The sequence below is a fragment of the Phytophthora ramorum genome, assembly GCF_020800215.1.
Source record: "Phytophthora ramorum isolate Pr-102 chromosome Unknown Phyram_PR-102_s0014, whole genome shotgun sequence".
NCBI lineage: Eukaryota > Oomycota > Peronosporomycetes > Peronosporales > Peronosporaceae > Phytophthora > Phytophthora ramorum.
Genome location: NW_027150660.1, coordinates 609,227 through 631,597, shown reverse-complemented (window position 1 = coordinate 631,597; position 22,371 = coordinate 609,227). Strand labels below are relative to the sequence as shown.

The following is a 22,371-nucleotide window of genomic DNA, read 5'->3' as shown; positions in this document are numbered from 1 at the left end:
TTGCATGCGACCGAGTCCGTGCGATCGAGTCCGTGCGATCGAATCCGTGCGAGGAAAGCCGTATTTGATCGCATGAAGACGGCGGCTGCTGCGTTAGTTTCACCGCAGTAGTTAGGAAGCAGTAGTTTGCATAGCACAATTCAATTCAGTCTTCAATTTGCCTCTTAACTGAGACTCAAGGTCAAGCACTACTAGAGGCAAGACAGCAAGTCAAGGGATATCCAGTTCTGGCGACTGACGAGAAGATAGTCGCTGAGTGATGTCTCTGTGTTATCACAGGTGGACCCAAATGTGTCTGACGGCTGCAAGACGTGGACAATGGGTACAGCTCTGTATGTCTCGGAAGGTGTTGACGATGGTGCACGCCACCGTCATGCTGGCTACTCTCTGAGGATATGATTTGCCTCAGTTAATGAGCATCACGGATGCAAACAACGTGCCGTACACGTGGCAGTCACTGCTGTCGACGTGCATCATCATCCACCCACTGAACGACGTGACAAGGCGACTAAGAGGACGAGGCGCCTGGTGACAGGGCGCTGCTGCCTCGTGACAAGGTTGGAGGATTGCGTAGTCGCTGCTAGGATTGCGTGTGGATCGCCTCTTGGAGCAGAGTAACGGAGAGGCCCTCCGAGCAAAGCTGGCAGCTTTCATTTAGATAGTTCTTTATATTCAATCGCTTTTCATCCGGAAGTCTCAGTCGCAGGTGCGATACAACAGAAGGGCAACAAGTGCCGAACTGAGCTGTATAAGGATTTAGTATGGTCAACTACATGTCGTTCATTCTGAGGGCAGCGTAGTGAGCAGGTGGCTTCTGCTCGCGCCAGTCCGCATCTCTGGGAGCACGTCTTGAAAGAATTTGTGTTGGGCGGGAATTCAAAAGATCGTTTTGCTGGTTTGGCGGATTTGAAATCACCCCCTTTAACTCTAACCTGTAAATCATTTTGCTGTAAATCCGGTAGGTTATACCAAAACACACCGAAACTGAGTGGGTATTCTAGTGCCATTAAGATGTCTGCGAAACCCGCCATTTCTACTGCTGCCATTGTCTGCACCAAGAACCTCGGTGGGAAAGGGACCTCAAGCTCATGATTCAGTATCATGAGCAGGGCCAGGTCCTCGTCCTCCGTTCGCTCTCGCAATCGTGAGATCTCTGCGGCTGGTTGGATGCAAAGCTGATATAAACGTTGTTGTTCCTCTGTTGTGCTGCTTTCCGTTCCACCTTCTGTCCCTTTCAGCACTGCTCCAATGTTGCTTTTCTCACTTTTCACTTTTTCCGTTACTGTCTCGCTGTCTGAGCTCTTGACAAAATCAAAACAGTGTATGTGGGATTCAATCTCCCTCTGCCCCTGTCCGTCAGTAAGAATCCACTGTGTCATCAATTTCTTCATCCACTCTGCGTGTTCAGTATACTGTATACCCCAGTAACTGAGTAGGCCCTGGTACTTGTTTAGGTCCGCTTCCGTTTTGTCATCCTTGCATTTATCTCGTGTCTTCTCGTCTGTCGTTATAACTAGTCTCTTTGCAGCTATGTACGCTTGGTATCTCCGCTCTTTTGCAAGTTCATTGAGTCTGTTCACTACGTGAAGGATGTACTCCGCTGGCGAGTTGTTGACCATAGCTGTTTGAAGACTACTGTACAATCCCCCCGATCAACACCTCTCCACTTGCTCCCTTGGATCTGCTTTGCTTCAGTTCCGGTGATGTCCTCTCTCTGATATCTTCCGAATACTTTGCTTGGTCTTCTGCTGCATTAACCCTTTGGATCGGTCTGATTCTCGGCTCTCAGTTTGCCTGCTTCGTTGCGCCCTGTTCACGACCGTCTTCCACCCTTCGTCCTGGGTCTGAATCCTGTCTGGTCTGGTGCTGGTCACTCGATGCTCTTGGCTGCTATCGTTGCCGTTCTCCCCATTCTCCTCCTTCATCCTCTCTGTATCTTTTCTCTCCGCTTGCCCGCTGGCTATCTTGGTTTTTGTATACTCCGGGGGTTTTGGTGCCCTTCCTCGGAGATGTTGCCTGCGTCGATCTCGGCTCAAGATCGAAGGCTTGAAGGGTCGGCCGCAAAAAAGGAAGTACCCCAGACTAAATACTTGGTCTCAGTATACCTGATCTTAGTGGACACTTCCTCACCGCTACGTGTAAGCTAGTTACGGGCACTCATATGGCCCGTTTCAGTTTGGAAAAGTAATCGATAACCGACACTTGCTGATCCCCGTGTACGAACTTGTTGGAGCTCACATGAAAACACGACTACAACGGAATTTGTGCCCTTATAATTGGTCATGACGAAAACAAGGACAATGTGCCGCTTGTAATTGGACTTATCCACAAAGAAACTACAGACAATTTTGCATAATATTTTGCGAGCTGTATTGCTACTAGTGTTGCTCTAGATAATGTAGCTGTCATTTCAGATCAGTTAAGCAGCTCGATCTTCAAATATTGCTAGGAAGCATCAGGTTGAAGGCGAATCTAACGTTTTATAATCTAGATACCGCGTTTTAACATAGTGGCAAGGTTTCGACTAAATGAGTTGGAGTAGCAAATCGCTCGAGGTCTAGTGCAGAAGCTACAAAGTATCAACTTGTATTCAGTTCAAAACTGTCCTAGACGAATTTGTGAAGCTTTACCCCCGAACCACCGACGAAGGCACTGCGGACGAGGAATACGTGAAGGATTCTTTGCATAGTATTCATCCTACCTGCAAGATGTCGCTTGGTAACTCTTGTGATTGCACTTCGTCGTCTGACGGGTTGGATCCCTATCGCTAGGCACACGTCCTGCGCGTGCAGGGCGCGTCGCTTGTGGATACAGCAGTTGAAGCTATACGAATACTGCGATATGGTTAGCTGAGCTTTTGGGACGCTGCAACATGATTGGTAGAAGTGGAGATTTGCATTCCCCTTACATGCACACTTTCCGTTACATTCAGCCCCCCCCTCCCCTTTACATATAACCTCCCCGCTACATATTAGGATGTGTAAAAGGTATTTGGAGCTGTGCTTTAGAAGAAGAAGATACACAAGTAACTCACTGGAACTAACTTTCGAATTTCTTTCCTACCCCTCTTCTCAACTCCCTAGCTCGTCTGCATGCGCAATTGTAACTTCGTTATCTGAGGTGGAACGATTTCAACAAAAGTGGGTTAATATCCGTCGAATGGAAAACCTTTGCTATTGTTTGGGGTAAAAACAACCGGTGCTGTAGAAGATCAATTCAATGCAATATCTACGCGACGGCTTTCCGCAAGCCGCTCTTGAAATATTTTGCCTGGAAGGCATCAAAACCTTACGGAGCAAATGTGACCAAGCTCGTACTTAGCGCCTCGGCAAACATAATGTTACTCCGTATGTAAAAAGACCTGTACGATGTTGAACAAAAACGATAAGGTTTATCAAAAGTTCTTGTGTATCCAAATACAAAGCTGGCAATTATGGAGCTATATCCATCCACCTTTCATGAAGCCGTCGTTGATTATACATTATGAACTGCGCGTATACTTGATGTCAATGTGGCCTCGAAATCTTGCACACACTGTTGGGTTTGTGAGCACCTATTCAGTGGGACGTAGTTGCGTTGTCACAGGGAGGTATTAGTTAACATGAAACACGCATGATATCCATTGAAGCGCTCGCTATGCCGTCTTAACCGGAATTGGACGAATACAGATTTCATCTAATGAATGACTTGTATTCCGAACACGGTCGGTTTGGTAAAACAGAGATGCAAACACAACCTCTACGAATAAACAACCTTATTGATACTCCAATAATTCCATGGTGATGCCAGGTGATATAATTAGGGTCTTATGATATCACCAACAGGAACGCTGATCATACTTACAACTACTGCAGGGGCGCAAGACAAGCTAACAACAGAACGCATTACATTTGTAACGTGTCTTCAATTACCCTGCACGCCGGGCTGGTCTGTATGCTCAGCAATTCGTCCGTCTTGGACGTCAACTGAAGTCGTTAATGGCTTCAAGGGACCAAATGATGGCCCTTGCGGCGGTAGTTTGCTTAACCAAGCGCACCACCTACTTGTATTCTGTTTTGTCTTGTAACAACTACTGGTCAAGCTAGTAAAGCTATCGCTACCTACACAGACACTTCCGGCAACGCTCACTTAGCCACTTGGGTGTACGCCCACTGACGTCTACCCGTACACCGCAGCGTACTGCAAACTCGTCGACACACTGGCCGCCTATCCTTCCGTCTCCGCGTGCAGCACTCGCTCCACTTGCTCGCTCCAACAAACAGCTGACCCGTCGGTCCACTGCTGCTTTCAGCCGTCGTCCAACAACACCGTAGGCTTCACCGACTCTCGGTCGCGCCCCTTCGACCCTTCTGGTCGGTTATCTGCTCTCGTGGCCTGCTCGCATCACTGCAAATTCGCTTCTGTCTGCTCTCCTCGCTGCAAATTCGATTCTGCCTGCTTGCACCACTGCAAATGCGATTGTGTGCTTCTCTGCCTCTCGTCGGCCCTCTGTGGCCAACGCGGGCGATCTTCTGACCAAGATCTCACTTCGCTTAGGCGTCGCTGTCTGGGTACCGTCCACCTCTTCTTCTGCTACGACAGCTTCGTCTTTCGGTTCCCTCCAGCTGCCTGGCTGCTCTCCCGCTAACCTGTTACACATTTATCGGAGTTGCAAATCAGCCGAAAGCGATGACTGACGCTCATGGGCTCGGAGTTATCACTTATACACGTTATCCCCCCTGGCGAACAAACTAATTTGCCAGCTTTTCAAAAATCCAAAAATGTTGCAGGATATAGCATGTTAGTATCTGTTAGAGTCCTGCTTCCGTCTGCTGTCGGTGACAGCCTCTGGACTGTAGCCAGACCCATGCTGAACTCATGTTGGCCACATGTGTGCATGGACCAACCAGTATTCCGTACTGAAGGCAAAATTCAACTTGGTAGGTTATGCAAGTGAAGGTTGTTGAAGTGCACCGGAGTGATTGCTAAGGATCCTGGTGCCAAGCAGCTCTTCTACCCATAATCGGCTGAACAAACATGTAGGTAGAAGTAGGTAGAGCTTTGGGTAGCTCGGCTAGCACGAGAAGAGATCGCTCACTCCAAATGCACTCACTTTCCAAAACACATCAAGTATCACAAGCGTCCTACAACAAGCACCTCATTAGTGAGTGCCGATTGAGAAATGATTCAATGCGGAGGTCCGTGCTAGCCCCGGTGATATATTCTTAGATGTAGAGGGTTAATACAGTATGAGTGTCAACGAACGGGCAACAGGCAGGCACCCGAAAGAGGGTGAAATGCGAAACGGAAAGACCAACGGAGACGAGGATCTCGACGAACCGAGCATTGCACTCGCCAGGTAGGTGGACTGCTGTTGCCCAAAGGGGAGCGCAGTGGAACAAATCCCATGGCAGGGGATGACATCCGTCCTCCTCCTCCTAAGATAAAGCCATGAAAAAAACAAGTTGACGACCTAGGACGTCCTTAATCCACCGTGCCAGCCAACGCGGTAATGGAGTCAACATGTTCGATTACGAGCAGATTCTGATCCCATTTTGCGATCTGACACGGTAATGGAGCGATCCCCGCTGCCATTTGATCTGGTTCAGATCCAAGATATGCCATACCCTATACAAAGAAAAACCATTCTATTCTTCAAGTGATTAAAAGCAGCGGTTCAGACTCAAAATCTGAAAGAGGCGGGGGGGCTCTTTCAGATCATGGATCTGAGTTTTGGCGGAATAAACCTGCGAACGTGGATAAAATGACCTCATTTAAGCGCTCTACCTGTCAATCTTAGTAACTTCAGCTATCAAGTTACACTCTTTTTCCGCAACAAGGTCTGTCCCGCATCAAGCTCAAGACTCCAGACTGCCCACCACGGACGCGGAGGTGGACACAGAGTCCAGTCGACAGCAGCGGAGCGAGCAGGAGCTGGGAATTCTCAACTTGGAGGCGCGTAGACGAACCTATTCAAACCTTTGAGCTGTTATCACCATGCGCAAGCATCATAACAAGGCGCGGGAGGGTCGCAGATGTTGTGAATGACAGTCCCCAGGATGTGATCGCCCTCCTGGAGTTCATTGGTGATGCTTTGCCGACGGGTGCAAATGAATGGGAGTCAGTGCGGCACAGCTACGAAGACTATGCGGTCGAAACCAACCGCGCAGAGCGCGACCTGGTGTCACTCAAGAAGAAATTTCAAGCGTTACTAAACGTCAAGAAGCCAACGGGTGATCCAAGGTGCCCTGAAAATGTCCGGGTGGCCTGTCAGATCCAGCGCCGGATCGAAGAAATGGTGTCTATGGAGAACGACGTTGGCGACGAAAGACGGACTCGTTACAGTAACCATAGTTATGAGACATGTATGGTTGCTTTAGCATCGTATGGTTGCTTTACCACTTTTCCAAAAGTAATATACTTTTCAAAACTTTCACCGTCTCTTAAGTTCGGATCATCTGTCTAAGTACGCGCTTACCTTAAATGACTTAGTAAGTACGAGATCTCAAAGCCGTTCATTTCCAAATCCGAGCATTGAGGGGGACGCGTGGCGCAAGCGACTGACTGTCGCGAGGAAGTACGAGGCTTGCGGGGCGGGGACAACGCGCAGCGCACACAAAAGAGTGTTAGATACCATGGAAGGTGAGTTGCAGCGTATTGACGGGCGTCAGTGTACTGATATCTGTTTTGTGCTTGCCAAAGGACGACTCTTGCGCAGCAAGATCAAGGTCGACCCGGGACCAAACTACATGCATGCGACACTGGGGATCGAGAGGGACCGTGACAGTGACGACGATTTCGTTCCGGACGAAGAAAATGGCACGGAAGAAGAGGACCAGGTTGCGCTGGTGCGTGAAAAACCGACATCAGGTAAGCTGCACCACACACGATTATATGCTTTCCCGGCTGACATGGTGCGTATGTGTACGTATGCACGGTTAACTTGCAGGACGCAAGGGACGGAAGGAAAAAGGAAAAAACAAGAAGCCAGGTGCGATGATGCATATTTGCTTTATGGTTGGTTGCTCTACGACGTTAGAGTTGCTGTATGGTTTTATGGTTGCTCTACGACCTTAGAGTTACTTTGTGGTTGCTGTTTAGCTATGAGAAGTGATCGCTTACACTTGCTTGAACTGCAGGGAAAGGGCCAACAAGAAAGGACTCGAGCACCAAGAGCAACAGTACCCGCAATAATAAGCGGTCTTTCCTTTCGAGAGAAGACCGGGCTTCACGCAAGAAAAGCAAGAAGTCTCAGCAGACAAAGATTTTCGAATCGGAGGTACAGCAACCAGAGGTACAAGAATCGGAGGTGCAGCAACCAGAGATGCAAGAGTCGGAGACGCAGCATTCAGAGGAGAAAGTGTCGGATGGGCCGCAGCAAGAGATAAAGAAGATGAAGCAATCCGATGAGAACGCCTGTGAGAATTCTGAAACTGTTGTTATTGTTAACGACACGGATCGTGAGGAATACAATCCACGTCATCGCTCCAGCAAGCTTCTTGAAGAACTGGCGACTATGGGAGAGAAGAGAGAAGATCGTGAACGTTGTCGCAGCATTTCCAGCAAACACAATCAAGAGCTGGGGTGAATTTGATACGTTATTCGACGCCTAAAAGAAGGCGAACAAACTTCATTTTCGTGTCCGCAGTTCCGAATCGGTTGCAACTTATAATAGGTTTGTGTTTTCGAAACTTGCTATTGATCGGGTTTGTACTAATTAGAATGCTGCGTACTGTGTTCTTATGAAGTTCACACTCCGACCAGATACCTTTAAGTTTTCCATGGAGCCACCGCGTTTACCGCTGCACACATGGAGTTCCGCAGGGATCTCGCTCAACTGGTCAGTGCAATCGCAAAAGACGGTATTGCGGATGCTTGGCGCGTTTAACACCGACTGTGATGCAGATGGAGGACGGAACGTTCGAGATTATTATAAGAAATGAGGTAAACGAGCTTTTTGTTATTGACCAATACTGTACTAACAACCATCGTTGCGTTGACAGCATCATACACACACGCATCCTACTACAAGTGTTGAGGCTACATTGTACCTGACAACCAAAGCGATACTGGTTGACCAACAAGACCGCGAAGATGTAAAGACATTAGCGGATGCTCATGCGTCTTCCAAGTATATTACCAACTTTTTGAACGAGCGAATTGGTGAGAAGTCGTAATTGTTAAGAGGGCAGCACTCTCTGTGAATTTAATACTTGTTTATTTGGCGATCTACATGATACTAGGTTGCAAAATCACGCCACAACAGACCCGCCATCTCATCCGCAGCATTATGGGGCAACATTCGGCGGAGGATCGCTTGAAAAACATGCTACACGCTCTTGTTCAGCTAGAAGACACCGATGTTCTTGTCATCCAAGACCAAATAGAGGTGACCTGTGGAATTATCATGCAGACGACGGTGCAAAAGTTAATGTTCCAGCGATGGGGTGAGACGCTAGCGATGGACTTCACGCATGGCACCAACAATCTGGGGGTATCACTTGGGTACGTGTGCTTACCATTTACAACAACTTTATGGTTTCGTGTCGCAACCTTATGAAATTATAGCAACCATATAGAAAACTTATCGGTTAACTTGGGGTTACTTTGCTGTGGATCTGTCATCAACAGGAAGTTTGGTGGTCATAACAGCTACTGGCAGAGGATTTCCAGTTCTCGACTTTATTTGCCTCAATGAACAGGCCGTTACGATATCGACAATCTTAAAGTATTTCAAGGAGAAGAACCCTGGATGGAGCGCTATCTCGTCAGTGGTGATAGACAACGATTTCGTAGAATGGCGCGTGCTCATGGAGTCCTTCCCTAAACCAAAGTACTGTTGTGCCAGTTCCACGCGATATCATATTGGAAGAAGGTGATGCAGCGGCCTTCATTTCGCTTGAAGAGGTCTCAGCGCGATGATCTGCTCACCCTTATGACAAAGTTGCTATACTGGTACGCTCTACTTTGATTCGATAACAATGTAAGGATCTAACACTATGTATACGATGTTATTATCACAACAGAAGCAGACTACGACATACGCTACGAAGCGTTAGGGCGTTACTGCGAAGACAACAGAAGGCCAGCTATAGTTTTGTACTTCGAAAAGAATTGGAATTCATGCCGAGACATGTGGTCTAACTTCGCTCGAGGTAAATTTTTCACGGTTGGTAACACGACCACAAACCGGATTGAATCAAATTGGAATCAAGTAAAAACGCTGCTGGGACACAAGACACGAATCGACAAGACGATTGCTGGTCTGCTGCAACACCAGATTACTAGATTGTTTCGGCGATCGGGGCACACAACTCGACGTCACGCATGCCAAATACTGTCACACGTTTTTTGCGGGGTGTTGCAACTACATTGTCTGCTGATATTCTTATGAAAGTGAAAAATGGGAGGGAATGGTTCGTCACTCTCATGGTGGGCGCGACTTGTGAGAGAATTTCTTCGCGTATATCTGCTTGGAAAGTTCACTGCTCGAACCAAACGCATAGATGTGATGATGTTGATTGGACATGTACATGTTTGTTCTACAGCAGTCATCATCTACCTTGTCGTCACCTCATGTATCTTGCAAACAATGGGCATGTGTTCGAACTGCTTCCTGTTATGACGATTCATGAACGATGGAGTATGTCATCAGCATCGCATGTGAAGGAGGAGATTGCAGCTGCAGCTGATTCACTTCAACCGATCGTGCAGATGTCAAAGTTAAAGTCGCCGAAGATAAGGTTGCCGTATGTCGATCAGCCCGATATTGAACGCACGACTACTTCGACATCGAAGGCGCCAAAGCAGGTGGTCTACGTTCGTCTCCGTCGCAATGAACATGCAAACCAGGTCGTGTTATCGTCAGCAGAGAAGTATTCGTACGCGAAGGCTATGCTGGAGCCACTTCTTGAACATCTGTCAAAGCTGTCAAGTGCTGACTTCTACCAGGAGCTTAATGCATGGAAGGAAACGGTGGAGATAGGACTGAACCGTGGAACGCCCACCTCGATCAAGACAGAAATACCGCACTGGTGGTGATAATGACACGGATTCAGGCTCGACAATAGACCCAGCGGACGTGATGGGAACTGTGAAACTAATGCACGAAATAGAAAGCGAAGCAACTAGAACGGATGGCTCAGTGGAGGATGATATCTCGTCGGAAAATGAGATTACACCGACTCAGCTCACGAAATCACTGCAGGAGGTACCGCAAGATGTGGCACCCTCGTCGAAGCCTACGTTAGAAGCCGGAGCAGCATCATTAAACCCGTTACAAACGAAGGCCAATGATCGTGGTGTATGTGCCAAACCAACAATTCCTACGGGGTATACGACAGAGAAACCTGCGCGACAGGTCGACATCATCAATGTGCCTAAGCCAGCAAGAAGAGGAAAGACAAGAACAGCTCTCAAGCAGTTGAGACAAACCAAAATCACGTCGGGGACGGACCGCCTTGCCATTCACAAATACCCAAGCAATCTTACCGTGTCATTGAAGGAGCTTCAAGCTTGGGGAAGAAGCGCCTCGAATCTGAAGATAGTGCTGGAGATATTTGAGAGGCATCCTGTTCAGCTGGAAGACGCTTACCTACGAGCTCGTACGATGGAATGCCACTGGGAAGTTGTGCGACCAACAGACTACATGCACACTTTCGTGATTCCAGCTGACCTCGCCCGATCAATGCAGGCGGCAACGGTTACAGCCAGGTATGAGCAGAACAACCCTGACAAACTAGATCGCCTGATGAAGAAGCAAGGACTTGTCGATGATCGCGTGGTAACCATCGATCCGAAACTCTGGAAGTTCAGCGGGTAAGGTTGCTATATCACTACTATGGTTGCCCTACCATTATGGTTACTGTACTATGGTTGCTTTAGTAGGGTTACTTTGACCGAATTTGGTATAATTACAACTGCGCTGTTTGTTTTGATTGTAGAGCATATGTGGGCGCGTTGACAACGTTCTACGATATAAAGGCCAAGTGCAGATCGTGGCTCGAAGACAGAAAGTGGATGGAACAGGACTGGCGAAAGATTGACTCCGATGTGGACCGTTTTGCCGTCGAAACGTAAACCGAAGGCTTTTCGTCGGATGCTGTTCGTGCACGTCACCAAGCGCTAGCTAACGAGATTATTTCGAAGTTCTCATCCAGTCAGCTTCGCACTAACTTTGTGACGCTGTCTAATTTGGTTGTGATCGGGTTCGACAACATTGTTGGAAGCCTGTGCCGGGGCTGTTTGAACGATAGTGTGATCGATTTCTGTATGGAAGCTGTTGTGGGATCGATTGTGCAGTCACTATTGCTATCGACGTTGACAGGAGTTGTGGGCTGGCCCACTACACCCACAACACAGATTTCTGACACCAAGTTCATCGTCCACCCAGTTAATTTGCGCTCAAACCACTGGGGCCTCATTATGATACGTCTGCACTATGAGATGATGCTCAAATGTCACGGGTACAGGTTTACATGTATAAGCCGCTCATCGATGATGAATATCGCGAAGAGATGATGCAGGTCTGGAAAGAAATAGAAAATGATAAAGAAGACGAAGACAGTGAAGGGGCAACAGGGCTGATAGGCTGTGTGAAACGCTGGTATCAAGCATCGGAGAATCGACGTGAGCTTGCTGTAGATCCAATCGAGTGGATTGAAGGGTCACAACAACCTGACTACGCCAGTTGCGGTGTCATGGTGGTAGCCCAGGCATACAACTATCTTACTGGTAGTTTGCAGCTGCAGCAACACAACGTATCCAAGAAGGATGTCTGTGTGATGCGCTTAAAAATGCTGTGGATGATTGTGTATCGTTCACGAGAGCGTTCCGTATCTGCGTGGGAAGCAGGCAGAGCTAGTAAGATTCATCAGCTGCTTCTGAACCTACTGTGATAGGCAAAACCCAATTGTATTAGCGTTCGAATACAACATGCCATCTCAATGATGTTTGTTTAGCTTGTTCACCAACACCTCCAGTAGAACATCAAAAGATAGTGTATCTTCATGAGCCGTACGTTGATCTCCATCACCTAGAGCTCTGCCAACTCGTAGCTGCGCTCTTCACGCTCTTCGATCAGGGCTTGAAACTCTAGCTGAGCTGTCATTATCTTCTTCAGGCTAGCGCTCATCTGCTCTAGCTTCTCCTTCATGCTCGCAAGGTCGGCAAGTCGAGCGCGAACCAGCTCGTATGCCAGCGATTTCACGTTCATGACAACGAAGAGAGAGAGAATCACAACAACGGGGTTTTCTAACAAATGTACTGTGCGAACTTACGGATATGTCTAAATTTTCGAAACCCCACGCGAGTACCCTTCGAGCTCCTGTATTATATTATAACTTACATCATCGCAGCTGTTTCTAAGGTTGCTTTAGATTTGGTATGGTCGCCGAGAGAGTCGCTTTAGGAGTAAGGTTGCCCTACTAACTGTTGTCAGATCATAAATGGCAAAGGTTATGGTTGCGGTAACGCCATTCGACGAAAGAGCTTTGAGCAATGAAGAGGACAGCCACTCGTCAGCATCCCACACTCCTCTAGCGTTAGGTGAAAATGAAGGTGCCAACTCATGCCATTGCCTGTTTGCACCCTACCTGAGTTCATAGTGCGAAAGCAAGTAGTGAAAGCAGCTAACATCAAATCCGGTCGTAGTGATAAATGTTCTGCCATTTCCAGCGCCGTAGATCACCGCCCATGCCGTTCCATATCGTGGCTCGGGGTGGAGGTCGGCTCTCGTGAGGTAGTGTTGGCCGCGCTGACGATCACGCTTCTCTTTCTGGCCTTCTGTGGTGAGTGCAAGCATCAGAATGAGCACAATGCTCTTGTCGTTGCCCTCGTTACTCATATTGCTATAGATGCGGAACAAAGTGCTGCGGGTGGGCACGTACTTTTCAAAATCTGTGCGCGCCAGCTAAACCTATGTTTAGGCGTCCCAGAAAAGCTGCGGGAATCGCTCCACTGAGGGCATTCATTCTTTGACGATCCGATAATACATGTTGCAGTTTGCTCCCCAAGTGCATTCATGAATTTAAACTAACGCAATGGTAGTCTCTTGGAGCTCAAGACTTCGCCGGCACTCGCACATGGACTCGCTGGGCATTCACTCGTTCGAGAGAATAACGGGGACAGTGACAGTCGCTGTCGTGTGTAAATCTCCCATTGGTGAGTCTCCCCAAAACTCAAGGGATTTGTGTGCGACTCCTGAGTCCGACGAACGGGCGGCTTCGCGAAGAGGTCGAAGTTTCGCAGAGTAAAACTGGTTGCGATCGTTGAGGTAGGTGAGTTTGTGGCACAGTTTGGTGACACAATTGGTGGCTCGTTGCTCGGCGGTGCACGTGCCGTTTCAACCAAGCTCGTCACGTTGCTGGAGCACTTTGACACGCCACACTCTTGGTCGTGTGACTTCGCTGTCATTCCCATCTTGGCGTGCGCCTTGCACAAATCTTTAATCTGCCTGAACTTTTGGCAGTTCGGCACGCTGCAGCGTCGACCACCCCCGTGAACGAGGCATAACCATCGAGACTGTGAAAGCTTCTCGCACCCTTCCACTGAACAATGCCGACCACCGCCATGCTTCACGCACAAAGCTCGAGTCTGAGCGAGCTTTCCGCAGCTTGGGACTCGGCAGCGCATGCCTCCCCCGTGGCCCTTGCAAAGTCGCCCAGTCTGCGCCCTCTTGTTGCATCCAGGCTCGCTGCATTGGGTAGGCTTGCGGGAACTCGTTGATTTGGTCATGATTTTCCTGGTGTGGTGTGCTGGAGCTTGCAAATATCGGAATGGAATTCGATTCAGATTTATAAAGTGTGTATGAATCACGACTCGTGACCCGGATATTGGGGGATAATGCTCTATTTACTCCAGGGGGATTACCTTTTTTTCGCTACAGCTCAGCCCTCGGTTTTGATTGATTCACAGCCCTAAAACCTATAGCGGCATTTAGATATAGGGTGCAAAATTGCGTCTAGATTTCAAAAATGAGGTCAAAATCGACTGAATCGCAGCCGTTATTGCGCTACGAGTCGCTTTACAAACGCATTCCTGAGGCTTCAGAATTGCGGGAAACGGGTTGCTACTTCTGATTGGAGGAGGGGGCAATACACATGGGTTTACAGGCGAAAGTGCAAATATAGTAAAAACACATCCATAGATATTATAACCAGGTGCTCAAATCGTTCAAGCCAACCTTAATTTACAGAGGTAGTTCGTCCTCGCTTCATGCCCACGATCGCTTAGCTGGGATGTCAATATAATATTTCACAGGTTAGCGATATACACCTGATAAGGTGTTGCCCAAAGGGGAGCGCAGTGGAACAAATCCCATGACAGGGGATGACATCCGTCCTCCTCCTCCTAAGATAAAGCCATGAAAAAATCAAGTTGACGACCTAGGACGTCCTTAATCCACCGTGCCAGCCAACGCGGTAATGGAGTCAACATGTTCGATTACGAGCAGATTCTGATCCCATTTTGCGATCTGCGACCATGTGGCTACCGTATCCAGCAAGCCAGCAGAAGGCGAGAGAGGCTTAGGAGCTTAGGAGCCTAGGAGCCACGGCAGCAGCCCTGCTAAAGAATGTTTGAGAGTGGACTGATTCCCGCAGGATTTATTGGTGCTACTGCCCGCACCAGTGATCATTGAATGTGAATTTACACCTACAAACTATGGACTGCACAGGCGAGGTTTCGACGAGAAATCAGTCGGGGAAATGCTGCGGGAATCGGTCTACTTAATCTGCCGCGCCCCTACGCGGTAATGCAGTAAAAATGTTAATGGTTCTAAGGATTTGAAACGGAACACATGATCTGGCTATTCAGTTATCATCTTAGTTGACGTGATGGTGAATTTCGTGCAATGTTCTGAAATCGCAAAATTTGAGAACGTGACCTAAATTTAGACATATTTGTGTATATTATTTCATCTGACAAGCTCGCACTGATTGGCTAAAACAATAAATTGACTCTGCTTGGAGGTACCGTGTCAGATCGCAAAATGGGATCAGAATCTGCTCGTAATCGAACATGTTGACTCCATTACCGCGTTGGCTGGCACGGTGGATTAAGGACGTCCTAGGTCGTCAACTTGATTTTTTCATGGCTTTATCTTAGGAGGAGGAGGACGGATGTCATCCCCTGCCATGGGATTTGTTCCACTGCGCTCCCCTTTGGGCAACAGCAGTCCACCTACCTGGCGAGTGCAATGCTCGGTTCGTCGAGATCCTCGTCTCCGTTGGTCTTTCCGTTTCGCATTTCACCCTCTTTCGGGTGCCTGCCTGTTGCCCGTTCGTTGACACTCATACTGTATTAACCCTCTACACCTAAGAATATATCACCGGGGCTAGCACGGACCTCCGCATTGAATCATTTCTCAATCGGCTCTCCTGCACCAACATCTCTCGACCAACTTCCGTACCCCTTCAGCTACCGCCATGCGTCTGTTGCTGTGGGTTTTGCTTGTGACTTTGGTCACCCTCCTCGCAAGCACCGACGCGGCTTCGTCCAAGATGGGAAATGCCGTTACGACGAAGACCTCGAAGTTGGAATCGGTCCAGCCTCCTGCGTTGGCGGCCCGTGGGTTATCTCCGGGAAATATCGCTGATGGTAAAAGAAGCCTAAGAGGCCATGATAACGACGATTCCACAGACGACGATGCCGACGACGAGTCCTACGCCGGGGAGAATGATGAGGAACGAACCATCGCGATCTCAAGCATTTTGGACCGAACCAAGGCTTCAATGGGAAAAGTGAAAAACAGTATGTCGGCTGTTAGTGCACGCCTGGACAACGTGGTTCTCAGTATGTCTGCTGTTAGAAAACGGCTGGACAGCTTGGTCCACAAAAGTACCAATTAATTGATCAAGATGGGAGAAACGCTTGCCCGCCTCAAAGCTAAGTCTATGGGATCACGGAGATACAACCAAGATATCGCCGCCTACAAAGTTTGGTATGGCCAGAGGCCGTGGCAGGGGTTATCAAAGCCTTGAGCTGCGCTGGACTACAGAGAAGGAGAAACAGCAAGAATGTTGCTGACGAGAAGAAAACAGGGTTTCGCCGCGTTAGAGTCGAAGTTTGGACATTGTAGCAGGCCACCTCGGAAGTCGTATTGGAAGCAAGATTTTCTGGAACTTGCATGCTTACCAAACAAATATCTTCGCCGACTCATAGGTTTTGTTTTTCTTCTTCGTTTGAATACTGGTTCCTGAACTTGATCAGCGTAACGAGTCAAAACGCACTCGACAAGGAGCGTGATCTTGCCTTCGCTATTAAGCTCCACTGGCTCCTGGTTCTTCTGAAACTCCAGTCTGTTGAGTTCCCTCAGCCGCGACAGCTTCTCGCTCAAGGCCGACCATTCTTAGCCAACTGCTTGATCTGAGACCTCCAGCAGTCTCAGACGTCTCAAGCTCGTCTATCTTGCGCGTGCGTTGACATAAGCTCGACATCAAAGTGGTAGACTGCTGTAAATTGGCTTCTTGTTTCTACTTCACAAATTCCTGCAGCGCCGATTTGCATTTTCGCTTCTGTACCAGGTAGCGTACCTGCTTGCAAAACAGGTCTATTTGGTGCAAGCACAATTCTTCGTTATGGTTATGCTACCTGCCTCGACCTGAAGCAACATTTTGTGATGCCTTGTTCCAGTGTCTGGCGAGATTCGGCACCTCGACGCTGCCACCTTTGCATATGGCACTTATGCCTACAGTTCCAGGTTACAGAAGCGCACCTCCACGTCTAGAATCTAGCAGCCCAGAGCGTACTCAATGATCTACAATATTGCGGCATGTATCAGGAAAATGGACGACTTGTTGACGGATCGTGCGTGGCGTACAAGAAGACATAGTCTCGAACGATGTTGTAAACAAAACTACCTACTATTTGTCTCAAAAACATTTGCCTCGCTTTCTCTTCGATTTTGAACTCGAATGCACGAGGTATGCGGAAATTATCACGACGAACCGAATAGAACAATTTGTAGAGCAGATCTCCTCACCCTGGTTATTCCAAATGCAATCATTTGAAAGGTGGGTTGTTTAATAGTGCTGCTAGAAAGGGAGAACTGTTCTCATCAATTGTACATGTAGAACAACAACTACTACCAGCCCACGTGATGGTGGTCAAAAGGATAACAATTCATTGATCGCCTGAAGCAAACAGCCTCGCTAGCATTCTCCTTTGTCAGAAATCGGCCTTCAATCGAAACCAACACCCCGCCAAACACAGCAGCCACATCTTCCAGACTTCGTAACAGTCGCAGCATCGGGGTCAACAAGTCCACCATCGACTCCAGTCGCGCGATACAACCACTCGAGGCGTCCCAATCGAAGCGCGCCGAGCCGCGCAAGACCAGCCGCTGGTTCACGAGCCTCTTACCCAGCAGCGACAGCTCCAACACACGCTCCTCGTCGCCCTTACTATCGCTGGCAACAACTAGATGAGGAAACACATTCCGCAGCGTAATCTCTGTGATGGTCACACTGGTCATGAACGAGGCTAGCAGACAGTCAGTAGCAACCTGTACGAAGCATTCCAGCTGTGCGTTCACATCGCCACAGTGCAACGACAGCAACTTCCAGTTGTCGAGTAGCTCCGCCACGCCACGTACATGGCCGGCAGTCACATCGGACGCCATGGTGCATTTCAAGAAAGCAAGCTGCACGTGGGTTTGCTGTGGAGCACCTACACTGGTGCTCGCGTGCGATGTAGAAGTGGATGGTTTCGGTATTGACAGGGACGTCATATATCCGTGGCGAAAAGTCGGAAATACGACCCAAACACTCTCGCTAGTCCGGATGCACTTCAAGATACTATGATGCTACGTCTCGAGGTCTTGGATTGTTTCCTGAATCTGGCAGTTGTTATACTCGAGGTTCTCAGTTCTTGCGCTGTGTATCTCTGTACCTCGCCTGGTTGAGTCTGCACTGCTCACGTCGAGCGGCTGATACACGCCGTTTCCTCATCACTGTTGCCTCCTTACTGGTAGAGAAGAAGTATGTCCTCCTTGCAGTGGGTTTTGTTGCCACTAGCGAGAGCGAAGGTAACGGAAGCGAACGATTGTTTCTGACTGAGTCCTTCGAGTGAAATTCATCTGACGCTGCAGTGTTGCTACCAGAGTACACATCTCTATTGTCAGTCGACTGCCTTGCTGTGGTGTAGCGACCAACTTCTTAACTGTCCATCTCGCTCGTTAGTCCGAGTCGACCCCGTTTCGGACTAATTGTCATAACGCAGAGGATGGCTGGTCGGTGGTCTCTTAAAGGTGGTGGGCATTGCGAAAGTCGCTTGGGGTCTTCGCGGCGAGTTAAGAAATGGGAAATTTACGAAACTTAGCAAATCTCAGTGGAGCATTCGTTGTGCCTTGTCATTAGCGATTACGTGATGTTGATCAACTGTGGTCGCGGGAGAACCGCAGGGCTTCGTACCGAATCCTATCTTATTGTTTGAGTATAGGCGACACGAAATCAGCGCATACGGGCAACAGCCGCTCCGACGCTTCCTCCACTGCGCAGTCTTCGTTGTCAATAGGATCGCCACAGAAAGCGCGTTTTCCTTCGTGCAAACTGCTATTAATGACGATTGAGAGCTGTACGACTGCTACCCATGTACCGTGGCAGACTTATATGTGTCACTCACGAGCCTGCAACGGTAACAATTGATCATTGACATCTGGATTTGTCAAGTACAGCGCAATGCAAGTCTCTAGTCTGTATGCCTTATTGTTCTGGGGCTGTCTGGCTGGATAACTGATCCCATTGAGATCCGTATCTCAAAGTGGTAACGCTTTGAGAGGCCAGTCGTATGCAGATAGTTTAATTGACATAGTGCAAGTACCGGGGTTGTGGAGGAGGAGAGTACGAGAGTACCTGCATTACAATAACATGTGCATTGCATTACAAACAACACTCTTTAAGGAGTTATAATCTTGGTGTCGATCGTTGGTCGTAACGAAGCTGTGGCAACAATACACGCAGTGTCTCGAACCAGGAACGCTTATCCTCGCTCAATGAATACAACGCACCAAGTTTTGTAAGGGGAAAGGAAGGACCCCTCGGTCACTCGTGCGGCGTTCTCCAAATTTCCCAGCAGGACAAGCATCGCCGTCAGCATACCGTATTCACTGATCACACGCGCTATCCGACCGAACGCGGTGTCTCAGCCGAGTCATGCATGGCAACCCGTTGCCCAAGACGTTTGCTGGCAAGCGATTACCTGAGTCGAATGCCTCTGCTAGTCCTCCCTACGTGAGGGAATACATTGCGCAGTGTTCGCTCCGTGGTGGTAGCACTTGATGCAGTAACGGCGGTAAGAGATCCTGAAGAAGTCCTCCTCTTCAGGTATTCCAGCTCCAGCTCGATGTAAAGAAACCACAACGAGATCTGCTGCCAGCACTTTACCATTGCGTATTCACCTCAATCTGAATTGAATATGACGTCTGAGGCCATTGACCATAACACAAAACGCAGTTGAACGCATGTCTGGGTGGTACAAGATAATTCGTTACTCGGTGAGGTACATTGGTGTCATTTAGCTCTATCACTAACGACCTCATATGTCGAAAGGTACAAGATAATTGGACGTGAGCTTTGACAGCTTGATACGTACTACACGTTATATATACCGTTAGACGTCTTAGCTGTGGCCCTCGTGAATCACTTGGGCTACAGTTAAGCCTAATACAAAAGCTGTGCGAAGCCCTGGTTCGTGGTGCTTGCAACGAAACCGAGCAGGAGTAACCCCCCCTTCTGTGTGTTGGGTGGGTGGACATTTTACATGAATGTAGATACAGTTGTAAACAAATGATTGGAGTACAGTGCGCAAGCGAGTATATGTCGTTGCTTCCCACCCTACTTTCCTTTCTTTTCCCATCCATTATCTGCTCTTATTTTACTATAAAAGTTCTAAGCCAATGATTGTGAAGCCACTTGATCATCATGCAGTACGTGACGCTAACCTTTGGATAGAGTAATTACTGAAAACAGATATACAATTACATGTACTTCTATATGCAAGTTGGCGGTAGTGGCAGGGCTTGCCATTCTGAAATAATTGACGTAGCCAAGACAACTACAGCCGACACAACTCAATCCACACACCATGCCACCAACCATACTGCGTCGCAGGGCAGCCCGCTGTACAGTACCCGACTGCAAGAAACAAGTACAGTCGCGGGGACTATGCAAAGCACACGGGGGCGGCGTACCCTGCCGCGGACCAGATTGCACTAAGTTAGCACAAAGTGGAGGGCTGTGCGTGGCTCACGGAGGCGGTCGACGCTGTGCGGTCGACGGCTGTGAAAAGCTTGCACAGTACAAGGGTGTATGCTTCTCACATGGAGGTGGCCGCCGCTGCTCTGTGCCCAAGTGCCAGAAATTCGTTCAAGTACAAGGCTACTGCAGGGCTCACCTGAGACATTTCATAACCGGCGATGCAACAAGGCCTCCGATGACAGCAGTCGCAATTTCCTGCGGTTCTCGGCCGAAGACAACGAAGCCCAAACTTTCCATCGCGTTTATCATGAATCCACTCGAGACCCACGGTGCGAGTCCGCGCAACCCGCCCGCGACAACATCCACAATAACGAATTCTTTACCATGGAGAGAATTTGAAAGGAGCACTGGGGATGCTAGCCGGCGCCAACCACAGTTCTACTAGGCAGATCGAATTCTGCTGTCAACAAACGTCCCCCCAGTACGCAGTAAAAATATGATCGGAATTTGTGAATATCCAGTAGCATTATACAAAATGTTGCCTGTTCGGGCTCGTTTCTCCACTACAATAGGCTCCAAAACAGTGTGAGGAAGCCAGCGGAGTGATGTATATTACTGCTCAAGTCAGCCGCATCTACGACGACAAGATCTCGACTTCCAGACAAAGTCCATCGGTTTTACCTCCCCGACTGGGTGTTCATTTGGGTTTAGCGACGCGACGCGACTCGGACCAAGCCAAGACCCCGCGCGTATATCGTACACAGTGGAAGCGAGGGACCCACCGTACCGATCTTAACTATTCGATGCATACCGGTCAGGAGCAGAGCGAAGAGAATTTTAATGCGAAGTGGTTTGCGGCTGTACCGTGGTAATAGTTCGGTAGGTTTCGACCTGAAGGCTTAGCACCAGACACCAAGGCCCTGGTCAGTCAAGCCACTTTTTAAATTGCAGGCAACGATACCTTCCATTGAATTCGTGAATGTGAGGGGTCAAGGCTCGTGACCACTACAGGCTTCAGCTACCAACACATCTGAGAGTAAGGTTTGTATTCCAGGAATAATGTTCGAAGCTCGTCAATTTTATCAGCATTGCACCTACTTGGAAGACATCATCGCCTGAAGGCCAACGACGATAAGTGCTGTAACCGTGACACCGAACGTAACCAGCAGAGCCTTGTAGACGTAACGCCACTTGCTCGGGTTATTCGCGACTTCATGCGCAACGTTCTCCGTGGTCTTGACAATCTTTGTCTTGTCAACCTTGCTCAGTTGGCCCGCCGCCTCCACCTTCACGATGGCCTTTTGCCAGTTGGGATCCGTCGTGTCGAGATTTTTCAACTGTCCCGCTTTCATCTTGTCGGCGAGGCCTTTCCACCTGTTTTTAGCGGCCCTGGCCTTGCCTGCAACGCGTAAGGATCCTATTGCCTTCACCTTCGGGAGCGCATTCTTCCAGAGGTCTTCGATTGCAACGATTTTGACGGCTTCCTTGGCGCTGGCAAGGTTGAGACAGCCCACAGCAAAGGTGGTTATCACCAGGATCAGGAAGAAGCCGAAGCGCATGGTGTAGCGGATGGTAAACTAAACGCCTGGTTGATAGGCTAGTGGGTGCTTGGATGCTAATTCGAAAGTGAATGCTAAAGCGTTCGTGAGCTACCCCTTCCTTTGGAAACGTCCAGTTTGTTCAATTCATGAAATCTGATCTTGATCTTGGAAGATTCAGGATATCGCGGTATAATACCAGTTCGTTTACGCCGCAATAACTCGATACTTACGAAAAGGCAGAAACTGATGGGGGTGGATGTCGTGGGCCTTCAAATAAAAATAAATGAAGCTATCGACACAAACCCCTGAGAACGGTGACAGAACCCTAAACCGAGAGATGTGATCATGCTTGATCTTTGGTTTAAGCCTGCGTGCTACGTACACGCATCATAAAACCGCAGGCATTGTTTTGGCTTGCCGAGCCAATTTCTGTTCACCCTCCTGAGATTGTTGGTGGAGAAAAGCCAACAAATAGGCCACCTTCAAAATTAAGTGAATTGCAGATTGTAACAATTGTCACTTTCATGATTGTATGGTGCTCGAGTCAAGCGGCTTGGTCATCATGCGGCGCGTGACGCTAAGAGTGACTATTGGCATCTTACGGCGCGTGACGCTAGGAGTGACCATTGGCATCTTACGGCGCGTGACGCTAGGAG

At 48.7% G+C, this 22,371-nt stretch overlaps 4 protein-coding genes across 4 annotated transcripts; 3 read left to right on the top strand and 1 right to left on the bottom strand.

The window, feature by feature from the left end:
- Positions 1-6,614: 6,614 nt before the first annotated feature.
- KRP23_12127 (uncharacterized protein) lies at positions 6,615-7,753 on the top strand (the record flags this gene model as incomplete). The annotated part of the gene is made up of 6 exons (XM_067882706.1): positions 6,615-6,621; positions 6,682-6,849; positions 6,929-6,970; positions 7,119-7,397; positions 7,628-7,654; positions 7,728-7,753. The coding sequence occupies 6 exons, from the start codon at positions 6,615-6,617 to the stop codon at positions 7,751-7,753; spliced, it is 549 nt and encodes a 182-aa protein (XP_067739735.1).
- A 36-nt stretch (positions 7,754-7,789) lies between these two features.
- KRP23_12126 (uncharacterized protein) lies at positions 7,790-9,038 on the top strand (the record flags this gene model as incomplete). The annotated part of the gene is made up of 7 exons (XM_067882705.1): positions 7,790-7,819; positions 7,885-7,923; positions 7,983-8,142; positions 8,223-8,484; positions 8,611-8,621; positions 8,924-8,934; positions 9,006-9,038. 7 exons carry the CDS (start codon positions 7,790-7,792, stop codon positions 9,036-9,038), a joined length of 546 nt encoding a protein of 181 aa, XP_067739734.1.
- Positions 9,039-15,404: 6,366 nt separating this feature from the next.
- On the top strand, positions 15,405-15,827 carry KRP23_12125 (uncharacterized protein; the record flags this gene model as incomplete). Its single annotated transcript, XM_067895965.1, has 1 exon — positions 15,405-15,827. One exon carries the CDS (start codon positions 15,405-15,407, stop codon positions 15,825-15,827), a length of 423 nt encoding a protein of 140 aa, XP_067739733.1.
- A 5,441-nt stretch (positions 15,828-21,268) lies between these two features.
- Positions 21,269-21,733, bottom strand: KRP23_12124 (uncharacterized protein; the record flags this gene model as incomplete). The annotated part of the gene is made up of 1 exon (XM_067882704.1): positions 21,269-21,733. The coding sequence occupies one exon, from the start codon at positions 21,731-21,733 to the stop codon at positions 21,269-21,271; it is 465 nt and encodes a 154-aa protein (XP_067739732.1).
- Positions 21,734-22,371: the final 638 nt, after the last annotated feature.